The following is an 18847-nucleotide window of genomic DNA, read 5'->3' as shown; positions in this document are numbered from 1 at the left end:
AAGGAAAAGGTCATCTTCGTTTGACCAACATGCCCATTTATTACTCACATATTTTCTGAAATGCCATCAATTCGCAGAGTGGGGCCGAGCGGTGCTTCCTAGCGTATGACCCACGCCGATAGCGGTCAGCTTATCAATATAACGTGTAAAATAAAATACGGCGGTGCGAGCAGCTTTCAGGCCTCTGCAGAGCGGAGAGCACGAACTTGGAAAGAAAGAATTAACGTGCAATTCGAATTGAATCATCCCAATTCCCCACCTTTTTAATTGGTTATCGTACAATCAATCCAATCCAATCCAGAAAGTGGTTTCCTTTGACTGTTGGATTGATCCAGACTTTCAGTTTCATCATCAGCATGGCAGAGGGGGCAGCGAGGGAAGCCAAGAAGATCATCATTGACACCGACCCTGGTATCGGTGAGTTGGGATGCCATCAATTTCTTTTCTTTTCTGTATGTTTGATTAATCTGTGTTTTATGGGGGAGGGGATCAGAAAGTCAAGGGAGGATTCTGAATTTGTGTTTTTGCAGATGATGCCATGGCCATATTTGTGGCGTTACAATCCCCGGAAGTGCAAGTGATTGGAATTACTACTATTTATGGAAATGTTTATACCACTCTCGCCACGAGAAATGCCTTGCATTTGGTAAATCTTACAACATCTGCTTTTTCTTTCCATTTCGCTTTGCATTAGGCATTTTGTCGGCTGTCTTGGTTGCTTACTTGTACTTCGGGTTTAGTTGGAGGTTGCAGGGAGAACCGATATTCCGGTGGCTGAAGGATCTCACGTCACAATAACTGTATATTCTCAACCCGTAGTTCAACTTCTTGTCTTCCCCCTGTTGTTTTCTGCCTTGAGCTGTTTTCGGTTTTGTAGTGTCTTCATTTCTCATCGCATTTGTTTACTGCACGCCTGTGCGATACAAGTTTAAACCAGTAGACTATAGTGATCATACTTTTATTAACTCTTAAGAAATTTCTTCTCTATTTCTTTCGGTATCTGTTTTTCACCTTATTTCTTGCATCAAAATAACTTAGCAACAAAACCTTAATTAGCAAACCTACATGATAGCAGCTAAAGTAGTTTCGTAGGAACCTCTTGTTGCCCACTATATCTTTTGCTCATGTAGTTTTGATGGCCATGTTCTTGCATATATTGACAGGCTACTGTATGTTAAGATTCGTAACTCATCAATTATTTCATCTTTTTCCACGAAAAGAAAGGTACAAAACTTCGTATTGCTGATTTTGTTCATGGTGTGGATGGACTTGGCAACCAAAATTTTCCCCCACCAAAAGGAAAGCCAATTGAACAGTCGGCAGCAGCTTTTCTGGTTGAACAAGCAAGCCTTTACCCTGGAAAGGTCACTGTGGTAGCATTGGGCCCTCTTACAAATATTGCTCTGGTCAGATTCTTGATACGTTGCATGGTTTTCGATTTTCAAAATTATTCTTAATCGTTTGTAATACAGTGTATCCCTTAATGTAGGCTACTCAACTAGACCCTGCATTTGCAAAGAACATTGGCCAGATTATTCTTCTTGGTGGTGCTTTTGCAGTCAATGGGAATGTAAATCCAGCAGCAGAGGCCAATGTAAGTTGCTTAAACTATTTGTATCTAAGATTCGAATTTTTAAAGACTTCAACTTGAGTTTCTGCAACCCGCTTTACATTCGGAAACCAGATATTTGGGGATCCAGATGCTGCAGATATGGTATTTACATGTGGAGCAGATATTTTGGCTATGGGGATTAATGTGACCCATCAAGTTGTCTTGACAGGTACTACGTTGCGAAATTTCTAGTCCTTCTAACAAGTATACTTCAGATTTGTGATTTCTAGCGCAGCCTTCGAGAACACTTTGTTGCAGAGCCTTTAAACCTCACCAGGAGTTCAATCAATTAGCCTGTATCCACTTCCTTGTATAGTTCTTCTGGAAATCCTAAAATACACCTCCTGGAATCCATGCCGGAAATTTGCTGTTTTGTGCCAAATTGATCATTTCTCTGGATAAAGTTCTGGTATCTGTGAAAGTAGTGTCTTGGAAATGGCCACTTGATAATTAAAATTCCTGTAGGAAAACTTCATGCATGATTGTGTTATTACATAAATCATCGTAATCCAGTTTATTTTACTTTCATTATGCTACATGAAGACGCTGACAGAGAAACGCTGGCAATGTCAAATGGAAAGTTTGCTCAATACTTGTGCAAAATTTTAGATGTGTACTTCTCCTACCATCATGATGCATATAGCACAAAAGGTTAGTTCACTAAAGTGTCGGTGAAACCCAAATGGATTGGATTTTCCTTAATCATGGACATACTGATGGTTGATTTAATCATGGTGTAGGAGTTTATCTTCATGATCCTGCAGTACTTGTTGCAGCCGTTAATCCTTCACTCTTCACTTACATGGAGGGTGTTGTTAGAGTCCAGACAGATGGCATCACAAGAGGACTCACAATTTTGTACAACAAACAGAAAAGGTAGAGCCCTTCTATTCGTGTTCCAGATAAAGGGTAAAACGGTAGCCTAGTAGAGGTATACCATGGTTTTATATGCATCTAAATCCTGTTGATATATTTCTACGTAACTAATGTCGATACATATAGGTTTGGTGAGGTGACGGAGTGGTGTGATAAACCCACAGTGAAGGTAGCGGTGACGGTTGATGCCCCCACAGTTGTGAAATTGGTTATGGAACGGCTCATTGAGTCTTAAAGTGCTCTGCTTAAGCTGCACATGCCGCGGGTTTGTGCCTCGAGGACTTGGCTTCCTTTTCGTTCATTCAGGAAGGGAAAATTAGCTCCATAATCCAGCTGGTTCGTGTTCGTCACTGCTGTTAGGTTGTGTTGTGCTTGCTTGGTGTTTAAGGCATCCTGTTTGTATACACCTGCAGCACAATCATGTACAATTAATCATGTGCTTCGTACAACTGTGAGCATAAAATGGTTTCTAGTCTGTTTCTTTGTGTTGGTGGCAATAATTTTTCGTGATGATGTGGTAACAAGTAATTAATCATGGAAGCTGGTGTGAGTTATGAGAATGAATGTGCGATATACAGCTCCTGTAGTTATCCCATATATACCTTTGTTTTGCAACTATGTCACCACGTAGGGTATGGTGATGTGGTAACAATTAATCATTTCATTCGTTTGGTTGTTAATAAATGCAAATGATAATTCGTACTTATAAATCTATTCCTTACAAGTAAGCACGCTTAAACTATATATCAACCCAAATATTCATGCTCTTTTAAAAATTAAAAAAAAAAAAAAAAAAAAATCAGCTAGTGGATTCGTCACGGCAGTCTATTCTTTCGGTGGCTGGAAAGACTCACAGAGGCATTTCAGCCTCCCCTTGTCGCCTCCGTATGATTCACAAGTGGCAATAATTAAACCTAGAATGTGTCGTGTAAAATACAAGCTTGAAATTTGTTCCGTACTACTAGACCAGGTGATCACACCACTGCCTTTCTTTTACAGAGATGGTGAACGACCATAAGGAAATGCGCAATCCGGCAATGTGCAGTGGGCATAAGGAAATTGACAATCTACAGTACGTTTTTGTTTTGGTCCTTACACGTCATTTTACAAGAGGGTAAAATTGACATTAAAATTTATACTAAAAATATGCGCGGGGCAATAAAACAATGAAATAGATTTATCAGCTACATTTATAATAATTTTATAAATCATAATATATTCTTTTTCTATTTTGGTTGTCACAAAACTACCCTTAAAGATCATCTTTGCAAAATATTAGTAAAATCGAAAATATTTAAGATATCTAATTAGGTTAAAAAAATTAACGAATACTATGTTATATAAGAAACAAATTTTATCTTGATAATTAATTAAGCAAATGATTTCGGATTGAATTGAATTTTTACAAGAATAATCTATGAATCGAGACATACAAAATAAACGATTTGAATCGTTGAAGTTTGATATGAAACGAGTCTCGCACCTAATTCTCATTTTCTTAAAAAAAGAAAAAAAGAGAAAGAAAAAAAAATCCCTTTGCACAGAGGCTGTTGGTGTTTGAGTATGATATGTGATGCATACATTAGTAAGATGCCATTTCACGTGCATCTCAGCCAAAGGCAATGCTTTATACTGCCGAATTTAACTGCCAAATGGACCTAGAGAGCCTAAGGTCCTCACTCCTCACATCATCAACTTATATTTCCGAAATTATCATTTTTAAGATACAACCCCCGCTGATCAATGTTGATTAGTTAGAAAAAAAGTTGAGCTGCTAAACAATGATTCAAGGAGAAAAAAAAAATCAAACAGATTGCTGCTCTTAATCCCTCTATATCGTCTGGAAACTTCTGCCCTTTCACTCTGGTAAACTTCTGCGACTTCTCCTCACCAAGCGGCCACTTTGCTCCAGATCTTTCAAATTGAAATTCCTCTCCTTCAACCTTTGCATGTTGAATTTCACATCAACAGCATCTCCCTATACCCTAGAAGCTTTGTTCCGATTCAAGCTTTCCGACGGTACTTGGACGATTCCTGCGACGCCCGCCATCAAGGTTAGTCTGAAACGATTCCTACATTATTGACCTATTGCATGTCAAAATCTGCTTCAAATTTGTGATTTAATATAATTGGGCTTTAGAAATTTTTTCTTGATTTTGTCTAATCCAATTTAACGATTAGAAATTTCACCTGGGACTGCAATTTCATCTGCTCCAAACAAATAGATTTTTTTTAATCTGAATTTAGAAAATTATATTCGAATTTGTTTTACATCTGATTCTTTGGATTTAGGGGTTGTGTTTTAGTGTTGGTTTTTTTTGTATCCTAAAGAGTTCATCATGATCATAGATACGGTCTGATATTATCAAGTAAGATGCCGGGTCCTCTTGCTTTCATATAATTACATTTGTGAGCTGCTTTTCTGGGTTTTTGTTGATTTGTTTGCTTATCTGGTATATACCAGAAGAGTGACACCGCCACGACCTTTATCAATTTATACATGAAAAACGTCACACTTGGGCTAATTTAAACATTTATTTTGAGCACATCACATCAGCAAAATAATAAAACATATAACAGCGTGGTTTTTTCAAGTCAATTTTTTTGGTCATGTTGTTGTTCATGTTAGTGTCGATTTGAAAAATGTGAGTGATTTTGGCATTTTATGACAAAGAAGAAGAAGAATAGTATGTATGCTATAACATTATGAGTGTGAGAACTGAGACATGTGAATTGTATGGAGGTAAGCAACAATTATGCGAGACATATGAATTGTACGGAGGTAAGCAACAGTTGTGTGGCTGTTTTTTTTGCTAAAAAGATTGTGTGACTTTTTGATATATTGTTCATTACAAAACAAGGAAGAATAGGAAGAAAGTGTAATATATGATCTCTAACTATTCGACTTTGTTCCAAGCAATATTGTTTGGTGAAATAGTTGTGTTAAAGATATTAGAGAAAATTAAAAATATTTAAAATTCATTTTGAGAAGGTTCTCAGGTGAAATCCGGATACCAATACTCAAGATCAGTGGTGCCACAAGGTGGCATATGAAGCAGGGCTCTTGTACCCTGTAAAAAAAGAAGTCGCTTGTCTCAAATCTCCAGGCGCAGGTCGATTCCTGGTGAGAAGGATGTCATCAATGGTCGAATCTCCCTTTCTTCTTATCGCCTTCGTCTATGGGTGATGGTTGTTTCTTCCTTCTGTCACTAATTTACTATTAGAGTCTTGGACAGGGAGATGGCAGGCGTTGGCGGTGGCGGTGTAGGAGGAGTGATATTGGACGAGTGTGTACTTTTTGATAGTACCAATGTCAACTTGCAACCAGACGCCCACTTTCTGCTTCATAAGCTTCGCCATTCCAACGTTCCTACGGTCGGTACTCCTCCTCCTACTAGTCTGCTACTACTTTCCCTTTCACTCTTTTGGTTCCAATTTTGTCCATCTGCTTAATTTTTCATTTCCATTTATTCTTCTGCCCAATGTAATTCAGCCTGTCATGTTCTTTGGTTTGTCCTTATCTTACAATTTTCCCTACCAAAATAACGAAATTATTGTTAATTAATCTTTTCTATTCTCTTTTTTGGCTTATCTTTGAATGCAGGGAATTTCTTATGGAGCAGGTCTTGAAGCTCATAAGGTAAAGCTTCTCAATTTCCTGCACATCCTTTTTCGTTACTTACACTTACACCTTCTTCTTCGATCTTAATTGAACAAGGAAATAAAAGAAAGAATTATCACACTATCTGTCTGAGCTCTGACAATCTTCAATATTGTATCTTGTCATATATAGGTTAGTATTCTCAAAGAAATGGCGGCGCAGTATTCCATCCATTGCTTCCTCTTAGATGAATCCACATCCTCTATAGACGATGCTATACGCGAGGTTATGCTAGCTTGGCCTAATACCCGAGGCTGTATTTTGTATATAGTATCCAACAACAAGGAATACATGTTTCCTAAACTAATCAAATGCAGTTGGCTTATCACGCTTCTCAGTGAGTATCGCACTTTCATGTTTTCCCCAACCATGCTTTGCGAGTCAATGACGTCCTGTTGTTGGCTCAACTGCAAATTATTTTGGTTTCAGATGTTGAAGGCAGCACTGCGTCCACATGTGAGAGTTCAAGCATGGTGTATATCAACAAACTACGCGAGTTGCCTTTGACTATTTGCCAAATAAATAGAAAGGTTTTTAAGAGGAACTGCTGTCCATATACTACTATTCCTACTGCCTTTGGCTATTTGTTTTTATGTATTTGACTTTTCTTCTATATTTCTTGTAACGTTGAATCTTATGCTTCACATGGAAAACAGGCATTTGGAAACAGCATTGTGACAGTTGGTTATATTATGAAGCCATCTCGTGAAGGGGATTTCGCTAAGGTGAGCTTTCTATAAAATTGAAGGTAATCAGTGCTGGGAGAGAAGAAAATATTGAAAAGACAAAAGGAAGAAAACATTGATACTTGGTATCGTGCAAATATGATTGTGCTTTCTGAAAGGCTTTGATTCACTATTCGCTTCAGTTTGACTGTTCGCTTGACTTTTTGCACTTGTAAAATTACCATGATAGATTGAATGGCTGTAATTATTTAACTGGAAATTCTAGTAATTTTGAGTTGAGGAAATTTATCAGGTTGATCTGATTTTCTGGGGTTGGCATTCTAAGTGATTGTGTATATTTATGAATAAATCAGACGTATACATGATTGTATTTGAAGCTTACAAGTCATCTTGATTTTTTTTCAGAGGGGTGCATTCCCTATGTATCCTACTCAAGATGGGTTGATGTTCGTTCCCCTCACATTTGATCTCCCTCTAGCACCTCAATTACAAGAAGTTGATGTAGTTCTCCATAAAGCAACCGATGAAATTATATCCATTAATTTGGATGGATCTTTACCATCTTCTACCAGCATAACATACAGCAGGGGAATGCAGGAATTGCAAAGGTAACTTGTTAAGTTTATCAGTCTGATTTTTTCCTCCATAGAGAGTAGTTGGCTCACTACCAGAAGAAATAAGTATCTTAACAGTATCTGGCATCCGTATTTCCATAGAAGAGCTAATGTGAAGTGCGTTAAGACATTGACTTGTAGTACTTTTCTCCTATTCCATTGTACGCGTGGCATTTGAGATGAATTTCGACTTTGTGGTGTTTATACTCGTGCCTACTTTTGTGACATGGTATACATCAGTAAATGTAAATGCATAAGTTTGTAGTTTATACTCTTCCGTAAATGTATCCCTCCCTCTAATGTTAGTTTTAGACTTTCTTCTTCATATTCATACAGTCCTGATTTCTTGTACTTTGTAATCAATTAATCATTTTGATACCACGCACCAAAGCAAGTGTGTCCAGGAATTGGAGTATGCAAAAGAGCACTATATAACGTAGTAATGTCCATTTGGGTTGTTTTTAATATCCTTTTGTTTCTTACACAGATACATGGAACATCACCTAGACCTCTGTGTGATTGACCCACTTAGCTCTATTTATCCTGTAGTAGATCGATTGAAAATTCAACAGATTCTACTCGGGTTGGAGGATCTCAAAACCGCCGGTTGCTGTGCAATTAGGGTGCCTAATTTTCTTAAGGTGTGCGTGTGTGCATGTGCATTTTCTGCTTTCGCAATGTTTTCACAAGTTAAAAGAAATCTCTTGATATTTAAGTTGCAGGTACTTTCTCAGTAAACATTTTAGCAATTTTCAGCATAAATAGTCATGGATTTATCCTGTAAGCGTAGTCTTCTAAGTCACTGGCTATCTTAAGGACATGATTGAGCTTTTTGTGTATATAACAACAAGAATGGTTTATTTTAAATATCATATTTATTTATACATGCGCAGGTTGATGATTTTAACCAGTCTGATTTGGTTCAAAGCCTATCTGAAGCTAAGTTAGCTCTTCCAAGTATAGTAAAACCTCAAGTTGCTTGTGGTGTGGCCGATGCTCACAGCATGGTAATGCTTTATTTATTAGTAAAAGAAAGTGATTGTAGTCACATAGCTGCAAAAACTATTTTCTCTTTCCCTCGTCATATTGGATTGCATTGAAAGGTCTTTAAATATTTGCTAAATGAATTGAATTGAGTTATTGCTGAGGCAGTAATATTGAAATGAGATTTGGGAAGCATACATGTTTGTCAAATTGCCATTTGTTCTTCATCCAAATTCACCATCTTTGTCGTATTGTTTAAACTAAAAATTCAACCCTTGCATTACAGGCAATAGTTTTTAGAGTTGAAGATTTCAAGGATTTGACTGTTCCTCTTCCAGCAATTATACAGGTGAAAAAGATTTAATTTTCATTTGATGAATTTGGTATAACTTCTACCCAATATGTTTGGTATAGGAGTCCATTCGTTCTAACCTAATGCAATGTTTTTCTATTAAAAAAATAAGTGCTAAAGTTCAGGTATGTTTTGTCACACGTGTTCATGCATGCTAGTTTACAGGGTTTTTCTTTGCAAATGATTGGAATTGCAGGAATATGTGGATCATTCATCAACGCTCTACAAATTTTACGTCTTGGGTGAGAAAGTTTATCATGCAGTTAAGAGCTCTACTCCAAATGCAGATGGTTTGAAGAAATTATCTGGAAGTAAGGAGCTCAAACCTTTAGTCTTTGACAGGTAGAACGTTTGCTTCCCCTTCTACTCTGTACCTCTCCTTTTGGTCTTAGTTTGTTGATACATGTAATCAGTGACCCATGACGTGGTGATCTTTCCTTCGCAGCTTAAAATCCTTACCCACTGCCAAAGGGAACCTGAGTTCTGGAGATGGTAATAGCTCAAGGGCCACTATTGATCTTGAGTTGGTTACTAGTGCAGCTAATTGGCTTATGAGAAATCTTGAGCTGACCATCTTCGGCTTCGATGTTGTTGTGAGTAAAGCTGAAATCATATGTTGATGTGTGGTTGGGATGTTTTGTGTCCCACCTTTTGACCCTCTTTTCCTATCATGTGTGTGCAGATTGAAGAAGGCACCGGCGACCATGTCATTGTCGATGTGAATTACCTCCCATCATTCAAGGAAGTTCCCAACGAAGTTGCTATCCCTGCGTTTTGGGGTGCGATTAAGAAGAAGTTTGAATTAAGAGGAAGAAATAAGTAGCGACTAGTGTATTGACTCTGCCTCCCCATGCAAGTAGTTTGTTAATGAAGATGAAGTTTGGTCGTGACAACAGATTAACGGAAGCAAGAGTTGCTTGTACTAGCCTTGAAGGTCAAGATAACTTGTGTTTTTTTATTCCATGCATTGCTTTCTCTAAGAAGTCGAGGATTTTTTTTTCCTCTCTACTTTCTTTGGTCGTTTTAAGATCTTCGGTTTTGATGTTGTTGTACTGAACCTTAGCTGGTTATACCAATATGAATTCTCTGAAGATTACTTATTTAGGAAGTCGGGAATCGTGATTCGTGATACAGGATGGAATAAACAATAGCGGTAAAATTTAAACGATGGGATTATGGGATCAATTTTGGCAGTTGAAAATAGGTTAGTTTTATAAGAAATTGAACTGAATCCAACCGTTGAAAGACTTCAAATCCATATATTGGTTGGTTCAGTAAACAATAACCGACCCTCCTCCAACCAGATGGTGAAGTGCCCTTACGTGACACCTCTTGGTCTTGGGTTCCAAGGTCGATGTGCTCCCTGCTGCTGTTGGCGTATTCATATGTGAATGTGGTTAACAAAACAAAGACAATGTGGTGGTGCTGTTGGCGTATTCACATGTGAATGTGGTTAACAAAACCAAGAGAATGTGGTGCAGTAACAGTTCAATTCGGCGCAACAACAATGGACTGGGGGGACTTTTTCTTTAAAAAAGAGTGAGATTTGCATGGAATAAATAGATAGTTATTGTAGTGTCTCGAGCCGACAATATCGTGTTATATGAAAAGAAAAAAAAAAAAAAAAAAAAAAACTTGAACACATAGTACTATTAGGTAGGTACGCTGTTACTTTGGTGTACCGTGCATCCGTACAAGTGAGGGTGCAGCCAAGTCACGCCGAGAGAATAAAGCCCGAGTCCCAGTCCGCGTCCAAGTCTAATGAGGACAAATACACTGAGGAGGAGGAGGAGTGTTCGCGTTCAAGCAGTAGTACACTCGCGTAGTTTTAGGGCAGGAAGTAGAAGAAGATGAGAAGGAGAAGAGGGGGCCCCACACTCCCCAAAAAAATGTACGTGGACCAATCCAACTCCGAGATGAAGAATGAGAGTTAAAAGTATAATAAAGTTATAAATAGGCGAGGATCGGGAGCAGCCTGAGACCCGAGAAGTCCTCTCCGCTGTCGTCTCCGCCCCTCGCAGGGCTGCGCTTACTCATTTTCTCTCTCTAATCTCTGTCAGTTTTCCCACAGGACACCCAACCGAACTAAACAAGATTGCGACAACTAATCCAAATCAAATGGCACAGGGTGAATCCCCGTCGTCCGATTCTCTATCAGATCCATCCCTGTCCCGAAACGTTTCCTTCAGTCGCCTCAACGCCCAGGCCGCTGAGTTCGTCCCCAATCGCACCCCCACTGCGCCCGCATCCGCACCGGCAGCGCCTCCTGCTGCTGTGGGTCAAGTCCACGTTTACCCTCCGCCACCGCCGCCGCCGCCTCCTTCGGGCCCCTTCCATGTTCCGATCCAGGTCGTCCCTCCTCCTCCTCCTCCACCTCACGCGGTGCCGGGCCCAGTTCATCATCATCATCACTTGCCGGTCCAGTACCATCATCACCACCAGTATCATTATTCTGGATTTGGAGACCAGGAAGTGGTCGTGCAGCAGAAACAGAAGCATCAGCATCATCAGCAGCAGTTGGGCGAGCAATCTCAGGCGGATCATGCTTCCTCCTCCTCCAAGACTCACAAGCTTTCCGATGAAGCCACCTCCAAGATTTTGAATCAGGTTACTTGATAATTCCTAGTCTGTCTGTCTCCAGATCCTAATATTTGAATACCTCCAACACTAACAGTGTATACTTGTGATTGAGAGTTGTTCATAAACCCTCCCTTCATAGTTAGTAATTCCAAATTCCATTGATTGTTGTAAGTCCACAAGTTGGATTGGATATCGGTTTGGTCGGCCTAACATTTCATTTTGCAGGTGGAGTATTATTTCAGCGATTTAAACTTGGCTACTACTGATCATCTTATGAGGTTCATAAACAAAGATCCTGAAGGATATGGTAACCTCTTCTTCTTTTCCTTTACTCGACGATTTCATATGCTTTCAAATGCGTTTTAGGGTTCGATTCAATATCCATTGTTTAAATTTTATCGTTATTAACTGTTTAATGTTCATCCTGATATAGTGCCGATCTCTGTTGTTGCATCTTTCAAGAAGATTAAGGCCCTCGTAAATAGTAATTCTCAGCTTGCAACCATATTGCGCAACTCTTCAAAGCTGGTGAGTTCACTCCATCCTTCTCTTTAAGAAGTAAAAACATATTCCGCCTCACTCGTGTATCAGTTTCTTCGTTTGTCCTTCTGTTTTGATCTTTAACGATGTCATGTTTTGCAGGTAGTTCATGAAGATGGAAAGAAAGTTAGACGTCAGCATCCCCTGACTCAGTTAGATATGGACGAATTGCAAGTAGGTTTTACTTGTATTCAGTACCGTTTTCATGTTAGGATAAATGTTTTGGTTTGGCGCCTCGATTTATGCCAAGGATTTTGTGAGTCGGTCTTTTAAAAAAAATGGTATTTTAAGAATAAGAGGTTTTTTTTATTTTTTATTTTATTGTTATTATTCTCTATTAAGGACTCGGTGTAAATCCTTGTAGAACTTGATAATTCTTGAGATTTCATGAAAATTAAACTCATGTTTCCTCTTATCATCTGATTTGCATTCTGATCTTCTGTAGTCTCGCATAATTGTCGCTGAAAATTTGCCTGAGGATCATTGCCACCAAAACCTCATGAAGGTTTTCTCTGCTGCTGGGAGGTATCAAGAACACATTTCGTTGTAGATTTTTATTTTTTATTTTTTTAACTCAAGTTCTTTAATTCCAAGTCGGATTTGTTTTATTGATCCTAGAAGTCTATATAACGTTGAGATGTTCTTTGACAGTGTGAAGACAATCCGGACCTGCCAGCCACAAGCCTCCAATAGTGGTGCTTCCTCGGCATCCCGATCTGCAAAAGCAGATGGCATGCTTTTCAGTAACAAGGTATTCATACAAACACATGCACACTTGATATGGTTTGTGCTGGTATTTGCAGTTCCCTGCACCTAGTAAATAGTATATAAACTGAATAGTTAATAACAATAGTAATTATTGTTCCTATATAGTTAAAGGTGGACGGAAATATCTCATATATGGACTCTCTATTTTTTGTAGTTACATGCATTTGTGGAATATGAATCCCCTGAGATAGCGGAGAAAGCTGTAAGTGTTTACAATGATTAGACGTTAATATGATTTTTTGCCATGTTCACTATGTAAAATAAATGTTCATTTCTTTCTTTGGTTAAAATGTGCGTTTCTATTGTACAGGTTGCAGAGCTTAATGATGAGGCAAACTGGAGGAGTGGCCTTAGAGTCCGTTTAATGCTTAGACGAGCGGTATATGCCCAAAACTATATGTGGTTCTTTGTTAGGTAGATCACTTTGGTTCCTGAAATTGTAGTTTCTGTTTGTTCCATTTGCAGACAAAACCTGCTCAAGTGCGGGGGAAGAAGGGGCAGGATGGGGAAGTGCAGTTAGAGGAAGAAGATGATTCTACAGCTGAACAACAGGCAAATGAGAAACAATCAGTAGATTCTTCCCAACAGTCAAATGTCCATCCACACGAACACGAAGAGAGAACAAACTCATTGAAATATGTATGTATTTTGAGTGTTGCATTCAATTGATAAACATTTACACACGCTAATTGGATGAACTTTTCTCAAAATGGTTAATGGTAGCATAAGTATGGTACTGGAACGTTGGTGTTACATTAGGGATGATAGTTACCCCCTTTCACTGATGTCAGCCAAAAAGCTTCTTGGGGAGCGGGGAAAAAATTTGAGTTAATACGCATTCTTCACTAAGCTTTTTGATCGTAGTTACTGATTTTAATGATATCAACTCAAGTATCGTAATCATTTCATCTAGCATGAATTCACCTTACTATAGAAGCCCCAACTATGGCGTATTCACTTTGTTTGTATTTATCATTTTACGCTTGTATCAATATAATATTTTTTGCATAAATTTTCTTTGCCAGGGAGAGGAGCATGGCAATGACAAGGAGGTTGGGCAGAGAAAAGGGCGTAATAAAGGCCGTGTCAAGGGGCGTGGGCGAGGTCAATACCATCAGAACCATCATAATATTAATCGTGGAAATCATGCGGGGCATCCTCCTAACAATTCAGTTGGGAGTACGGAGCAGGCAGTTGTAACCAAGCAGCCTCCCGGGCCGCGTATGCCTGACGGCACAAGGGGATTTGCAATGGGTCGGGGGAAGCCAGCTACTGTTAATATTGCCTAAGGACTGGGGGAATTTGATAGTGTTTTTTTCTTTGGTATTTCTGTGGCTGCAAAGTACGTGTTGGGGGTGGTGGGAAGGGAAACACTGTCTTATGGTGTGGTGTTTGATGGCAAAGGTTTTTTTAAGGGCTGTCAATCCATATTGTAGTCTTTAAGGCTGAGTCAAAAATAAGTGGTAACATTTTCTGTTTGTGTTTGCAAATGTGATTGCGTCCCTTGTTTTTATTGATTCAGGAAACCATGAATACCAATACATGGATAAATCATAAATGTAGTCGAGTCAAAGAAATTTGGTCATAACTAGTGATTGGTTAGGTTTAGCTTTTGTTCTTACATCCCAAAATCTTTGTTTTACACAAATTAATCAAATGTGTTATGTCGTGTGATTCAATAACGCGATATTTTAAACCACACTGTGAAACGGATGAAGATTCAAAATTTAGTGCGAGAAAATGGGTTGGCCTTCCTTTCTTCTTGTTAGTGGCACTAGTGGAGAGAAGTTTTTCTTCGTTTGTAAGCGAGAGTCTGTGACTCTCAAGGAGGGTGCATTTTTGGTCATTGTACTCATCATTCTATTTAATATTTTTGTATGAGTTTAAATTTTGAAATTTATGTATATCCACCACTTAGGTTTCGAAATTTAAATTTATTTAACGGTGATAAATAGGTAGTGATCACTTACCATCACTTGAGGGTGGTGAGTAACAACATTTCCTCTAAGGATGACATATTCGACATTTAATTATGACTAAATCATTGTGTAACATACCGAAAAGGAAAATACAAAGAAAATGCCTGCCTTTCTTTTCTTTGGACCAAAAGAAAACACCTTTAAATTGAATCTCTTTCTTCGAACTCTGGCGGATATACGAAAGCGAAAATAATTAAGAAAGAAACAAAAACCAAGGGGGAATGAAAGTGAACGGGCATCTACATTTCCGCCTAAAAACAACCACACAACAAACACACTTGGTAAACACAGAAGCAGCGGAGGAGGACCGGAGGATACACTCTCGAGAGTCTCGTCCGTCGTCACGCACGCGCCCACTCTCTCTCGCTCTTTCTCTGTCTTTGAGATTCAGGGGAGCTTGGACTCAAAGGAGTGAATCAGTAATGGCAGACTCAATCACACCCATCCTTCCTAACAATCCTAACCCTAATTACCAGGGCCCAGCAACTGGAACTCTTCCTCCTGCTCCTCCACCTTCATTGTCACTAGATGGATCACCGCCGCCGCCGCCTCCTCCAGCCGCAGCTTCGAGGAGTCCCGTCGTGTTCAGCTTCCCCAAGAGGCCTTCGATTCGACTCACTTCCGAGTTCGACAGCGACTCCTCCGTCTTCTTCCACAAGGTCTCTTGCAAGCTGCTGGACAGCCTCGCCAAGCTGAAGCTCTCCTTCAGCAACAACCACAAGGGCGAACTCTCTCCGCCGCAGTTGACATTCGTCTCCAAGAACCTCTCCGTTCACCACAACTTTGAAGATCAATCTACCCTCCTCAACGGCTCCGTCGATGTTGGCCGGAGATTGCATTTCCGTGCTACCCATCATCTCCAGGTTACCTCCTCAATCCCTTTCTTTCGAATGTAAATTTGTAATGTAATTGTTGAGACCATCCGGCATTCAATCTTAGGCAATTAGGCTTTAGCTTTTCATTAACTACGCCCCATCCAATCTTCGTGTGTCTGTTTATGTTTTCGCAAAGCTTATCGACATGAACAAGTTGACTCATTTTTCTCTCATGTCTAAATGTCATGATTGTTCTTAGGCACAAGAAGGAGAGGCAACCGTGGTCGCGAAGCTTGCTGACCCTGGCTATGCACTTGAGCTCTCTTCTCCTGTTCCTTATGTTGGTATGGTAAGTACAACACATGATATCGGCGGTATAATGATGTTATGACACCCTAGTTTTGAATTGTCATCCGTCGTTCCATTTAAGTATAACTCTAACAAGACCATTTCCTTGGAGTCCTACTGCTGCGCGGAGTCAGTAGTGTTTCAAACTTGTTTCTGTTTTTGCACATTGATCTGTTTTAAGATACACCGGCATTCGTGACTTGGATTGTTGAATTATGACACTATGGCATATTTCGAGAATCGTCATTTGGATTTATAATTTGGTGTTGGATTTCTGAGTTGGTGTTTTCTTCTTTGGTGTATACTTGATAACGTTCCTTGTTGCTCTCATTTTATTGAATGCTTTGTTTCTTTTCCCAAAAAAAAAAAGTCCTTTTATGTCATCTTGCAGCATTACAATTTACCAAATAGAAAAATAGTCGTTTTTAAATAATTTATTAGGGCCTGTTTGGTATCCTATTTGAAATTTTTTATCATTTCTCAAAACATTTTTTAAGAACATTTCTTGAAAACAATTTTCTTTAAGACTCAAAAACTTGATTGGTTTGCGATTTAAAAATTTTAAATCTTATGACCTAAGACAAAGAGATCTAAAAAGAGGGGGTCGTAGGAGAGGGAGAAAGAGGAGAGAGGAGGAAAGAAAGTTAGAGATGATTGAAGGAAAGAGAAAGAAGAGAGGATCGGACGAGATAGAGAGGAAGAGGAGTGAGAGAAAGAACTGAGAGAATGAAGAGAGCGGATTGTAGGAGAGACGAAAAAGGTAAAAAAAAAAGGAGGAGAGAGAAAGAAGAAAAGAGAGAGATAGATTTGGAGTGAGAGGGGAGGAGGGAGAGAAAAGAAAAAAATGAGTTTAAGTTTAAAAACTCTAAAAACTCACTTTTTATGTTTTTAGATAATAGATTATATTCTTGAGTTCAGTTTTTGAAAATAGTCTTACCAAAAAAGTTTTTAAGGCCTAAAACTTGAAAATTGTTTTTGAGTTTAAAAAGTTGGATTCAAGTAGAGTACCAAACAGGCCCTTAGTTTCCTGTTCTTCTCAAAAGGAAAAAAAAAAATTAGTGCCCTGTTACTTTTCCACTCCAGAGTGTCCCTTATTTTTCCCCTTGTTGATTTTTTACTGGGGAAAAAAGAATAAAAAGATATCGTGGCACCATATTATATGAAATGCTTCTCCTTACACGCCTAAACAAAATCATGGTAAGTTTTATTTATTAGCTTAATCACTACTCTGATGCTGCAGCCGAAAGCTACCCTAAAGTTCCCATTGGGTGAAGTTTCTGTGGAGGAGAAAGAAGAAGAGGAGGCGAAGAGAATTTTATCGATTAATGGAATTGCAAAAAGCCAAATTTTGAATGGGTTGTGTACTGCTCAATATGCGGATGAAGATTTGAAGTTGCGATATTCATACAAGGTAAGCATTTCATTACTCTGGTTTTCTACATTTGGTGTTTTTCAATTGCACAAGAGTGAGAGCTGGGTCCCCATTAAGGAAAAATAAAAATATTCAACGTCTCCTAATAGCTGGATGAATGCATTTTTCATCATATTGGCGTTTCGTCTCTGTGAACTTTTCTGACAGCTTTGGACTTAGTACAGGATGAGGAGATGTCTTTTATCCCAACCCTTTCTCTGCCTTCCAATGCTTTGTCATTTGCTTTTAAGCGTCGGTTTAGTCCTTCAGACAAGTTGAGGTTAGAAATCTTACTTTTTCTTTCCATTTAGGATAGTTTTAAAAGTTTATTGATTTGTTTCTTTTTGTGTTTTGTTTGTTGATTCAGATGTATACTATGAATAAGTATTATGTTATCTGCTTGGTATCATCATTTATGAAATTGTATTGTAAATCTTGTCTTCAACATTTTTCCTTATAAGTCTCCAATAGTAAATTGGTACAGCTTGGATCTTTTTTTAAATGTGTCGCTTGAGCATTTGAAATAATGAAGTGAAAAATGGGTGATTTTCGCATATAGCTAAGTTGCATTGAATATTACTTCAAAGTAATTTCACCATGCGAGTATCTTGTTATTTGTTTACGGTTGTTCATCAAGCAGTCATGTATTTGCACATTTTGTCTCCAGTCATCTATTTCCAGACTGTTCGAAGAGTTTAATACTGATTTTGGTGATTTCATCTCCAGCTACTGGTACAATTTTGATTCCAACTACTGGAGCGCGGTATACAAGCACACATACGGCAAGGACTTGAAACTTAAAGCTGGTTACGACTCAGAGGTGCGCCTTGGCTGGGCATCTCTTTGGGTAAGTGCTTATTTCAGGACAACAAGAAAGGCCTTTTTCAGTTTTATTCTGTTGTTCCGCTTGAAAAGGGAGTTTGGAAACCCTTAGGCTATGCATGGAAACTATTAATGACACATAATGCCATAATAAGTTGAATTGTAAGAAAAATTTATGTCAATGAAGATTTCTTTGAAGTGTTGATCGCATGCTAAAAATGATTCAACACTTAGATTTGCGAATTAAGTGCCTGACCGTTGAGTGCACACACCTCTTTTTACCTTTGTGGATAGCACCCCCCATGAAGAAATGATAGGAAACATGATACTGTTTGTTTCAGGTTGGAGATGAAGGTGGGAAAGCAAAGACAGCCCCGTTGAAGATGAAAGTTCAATTCATGCTCCAAGTGCCGCAAGATGACATTCGATCATCGGCATTGATGTTCCGGGTTAAAAAGAGATGGGACATATAATAATCACTCTGGTTGTGGGATGATATGGTGTAGTGCCCTTTTATGAACATTCAACTGCAACTCTGTTGTTTCGATATCTTATAAATATGATAGTGTTGTTTCATATTTACCAGTTGAAATAATACTTTGATAGTCAGCAGGTGACGGGCAGTCGAGACGGAAAGCTGAGAGGATCTTGGATAAGTACTTATTTATTAAGCAATTGGGTTTAGTTTACACAAATTAGTTGGTCCAGATGAGGTCGTTGCTGGATCAGATGCTAAAGAAGCAAGTGGCTGTATATTTTTGTCATGTGGTCCTTCCCTGTTTGTCTGCTCTGTTGTTCC

The 18847-nt window shown here is 38.8% G+C and overlaps 4 protein-coding genes across 8 annotated transcripts; all 4 read left to right on the top strand.

Annotated features, from left to right (window-relative positions):
• Positions 1 to 27: 27 nt before the first annotated feature.
• LOC137734433 (putative uridine nucleosidase 2) lies at positions 28 to 3048 on the top strand. The gene is made up of 9 exons (XM_068473703.2): positions 28 to 417; positions 531 to 646; positions 741 to 800; positions 1221 to 1406; positions 1490 to 1594; positions 1685 to 1781; positions 2156 to 2263; positions 2353 to 2488; positions 2615 to 3048. Exons 1-9 carry the CDS (start codon positions 357 to 359, stop codon positions 2721 to 2723), a joined length of 978 nt encoding a protein of 325 aa, XP_068329804.2. The 5' UTR covers positions 28 to 356; the 3' UTR covers positions 2724 to 3048.
• Positions 3049 to 4094: 1046 nt separating this feature from the next.
• ITPK4 (inositol 1,3,4-trisphosphate 5/6-kinase 4) lies at positions 4095 to 9876 on the top strand. 4 transcript variants are annotated; one of them, XM_068473708.2, is made up of 14 exons: positions 4100 to 4542; positions 5489 to 5612; positions 5725 to 5863; positions 6093 to 6128; positions 6282 to 6486; positions 6579 to 6679; positions 6806 to 6874; positions 7241 to 7443; positions 7937 to 8090; positions 8343 to 8456; positions 8720 to 8782; positions 8982 to 9127; positions 9231 to 9378; positions 9468 to 9876. In XM_068473708.2, the coding sequence occupies exons 3-14, from the start codon at positions 5729 to 5731 to the stop codon at positions 9606 to 9608; spliced, it is 1515 nt and encodes a 504-aa protein (XP_068329809.2). In that variant the 5' UTR covers positions 4100 to 4542; positions 5489 to 5612; positions 5725 to 5728; the 3' UTR covers positions 9609 to 9876. The 4 variants fall into 4 exon arrangements, with proteins under 4 accessions (XP_088542574.1, XP_068329809.2, XP_088542573.1 ...); XM_088686447.1 differs by having other exon boundaries at positions 7937 to 8171; XM_088686448.1 differs by having other exon boundaries at positions 4095 to 4542; positions 5489 to 5863.
• Positions 9877 to 10470: 594 nt separating this feature from the next.
• Positions 10471 to 14163, top strand: LARP6B (RNA-binding protein). 2 transcript variants are annotated; one of them, XM_068473715.2, is made up of 10 exons: positions 10471 to 11392; positions 11591 to 11672; positions 11799 to 11893; positions 12008 to 12079; positions 12351 to 12430; positions 12557 to 12656; positions 12828 to 12875; positions 12984 to 13052; positions 13139 to 13312; positions 13699 to 14163. In XM_068473715.2, exons 1-10 carry the CDS (start codon positions 10904 to 10906, stop codon positions 13960 to 13962), a joined length of 1473 nt encoding a protein of 490 aa, XP_068329816.2. In that variant the 5' UTR covers positions 10471 to 10903; the 3' UTR covers positions 13963 to 14163. The 2 variants fall into 2 exon arrangements, with proteins under 2 accessions (XP_068329816.2, XP_088542570.1); XM_088686444.1 differs by having other exon boundaries at positions 10769 to 11392; positions 11799 to 11897; positions 12012 to 12079.
• A 650-nt stretch (positions 14164 to 14813) lies between these two features.
• On the top strand, positions 14814 to 18624 carry LOC137734456 (outer envelope pore protein 37, chloroplastic). Its single transcript, XM_068473721.2, has 6 exons — positions 14814 to 15515; positions 15727 to 15816; positions 17056 to 17226; positions 17412 to 17506; positions 17953 to 18073; positions 18390 to 18624. The coding sequence occupies exons 1-6, from the start codon at positions 14874 to 14876 to the stop codon at positions 18519 to 18521; spliced, it is 1251 nt and encodes a 416-aa protein (XP_068329822.2). The 5' UTR covers positions 14814 to 14873; the 3' UTR covers positions 18522 to 18624.
• The last annotated feature ends 223 nt before the right edge of the window (positions 18625 to 18847 follow it).

Source organism: Pyrus communis, chromosome 15, assembly GCF_041283825.1.
Source record: "Pyrus communis isolate YQ-2024b chromosome 15, ASM4128382v1, whole genome shotgun sequence".
Lineage (NCBI taxonomy): Eukaryota > Viridiplantae > Streptophyta > Magnoliopsida > Rosales > Rosaceae > Pyrus > Pyrus communis.
The sequence above is the reverse complement of the archived record's forward strand: the minus strand, read 5'-3'. Positions and strand labels throughout refer to the sequence as shown.

Excerpts from the sequence above, each read along its gene's own strand:
- LOC137734433 (XM_068473703.2), top strand. The coding sequence starts at position 357 with ATGGCAGAGGGGGCAGCGAGGGAAGCCAAGAAGATCATCATTGACACC. Across the intron at positions 801-1,220 it reads GATCTCACGTCACAATAACT|AAAGGTACAAAACTTCGTAT; the intron begins GTATATTCTCAA and ends TTCCACGAAAAG. Across the intron at positions 2,264-2,352 it reads TGATGCATATAGCACAAAAG|GAGTTTATCTTCATGATCCT; the intron begins GTTAGTTCACTA and ends ATCATGGTGTAG.
- LARP6B (XM_068473715.2), top strand. The coding sequence starts at position 10,904 with ATGGCACAGGGTGAATCCCCGTCGTCCGATTCTCTATCAGATCCATCC. Across the intron at positions 11,894-12,007 it reads TGCGCAACTCTTCAAAGCTG|GTAGTTCATGAAGATGGAAA; the intron begins GTGAGTTCACTC and ends CATGTTTTGCAG. Across the intron at positions 12,080-12,350 it reads TAGATATGGACGAATTGCAA|TCTCGCATAATTGTCGCTGA; the intron begins GTAGGTTTTACT and ends GATCTTCTGTAG.
- LOC137734456 (XM_068473721.2), top strand. The coding sequence starts at position 14,874 with ATGAAAGTGAACGGGCATCTACATTTCCGCCTAAAAACAACCACACAA. Across the intron at positions 15,516-15,726 it reads GTGCTACCCATCATCTCCAG|GCACAAGAAGGAGAGGCAAC; the intron begins GTTACCTCCTCA and ends GATTGTTCTTAG. Across the intron at positions 18,074-18,389 it reads TTGGCTGGGCATCTCTTTGG|GTTGGAGATGAAGGTGGGAA; the intron begins GTAAGTGCTTAT and ends TGTTTGTTTCAG.
- ITPK4 (XM_088686447.1), top strand. The coding sequence starts at position 5,729 with ATGGCAGGCGTTGGCGGTGGCGGTGTAGGAGGAGTGATATTGGACGAG. Across the intron at positions 6,487-6,578 it reads TTGGCTTATCACGCTTCTCA|ATGTTGAAGGCAGCACTGCG; the intron begins GTGAGTATCGCA and ends TTTTGGTTTCAG. Across the intron at positions 6,680-6,805 it reads TTTGCCAAATAAATAGAAAG|GCATTTGGAAACAGCATTGT; the intron begins GTTTTTAAGAGG and ends CATGGAAAACAG.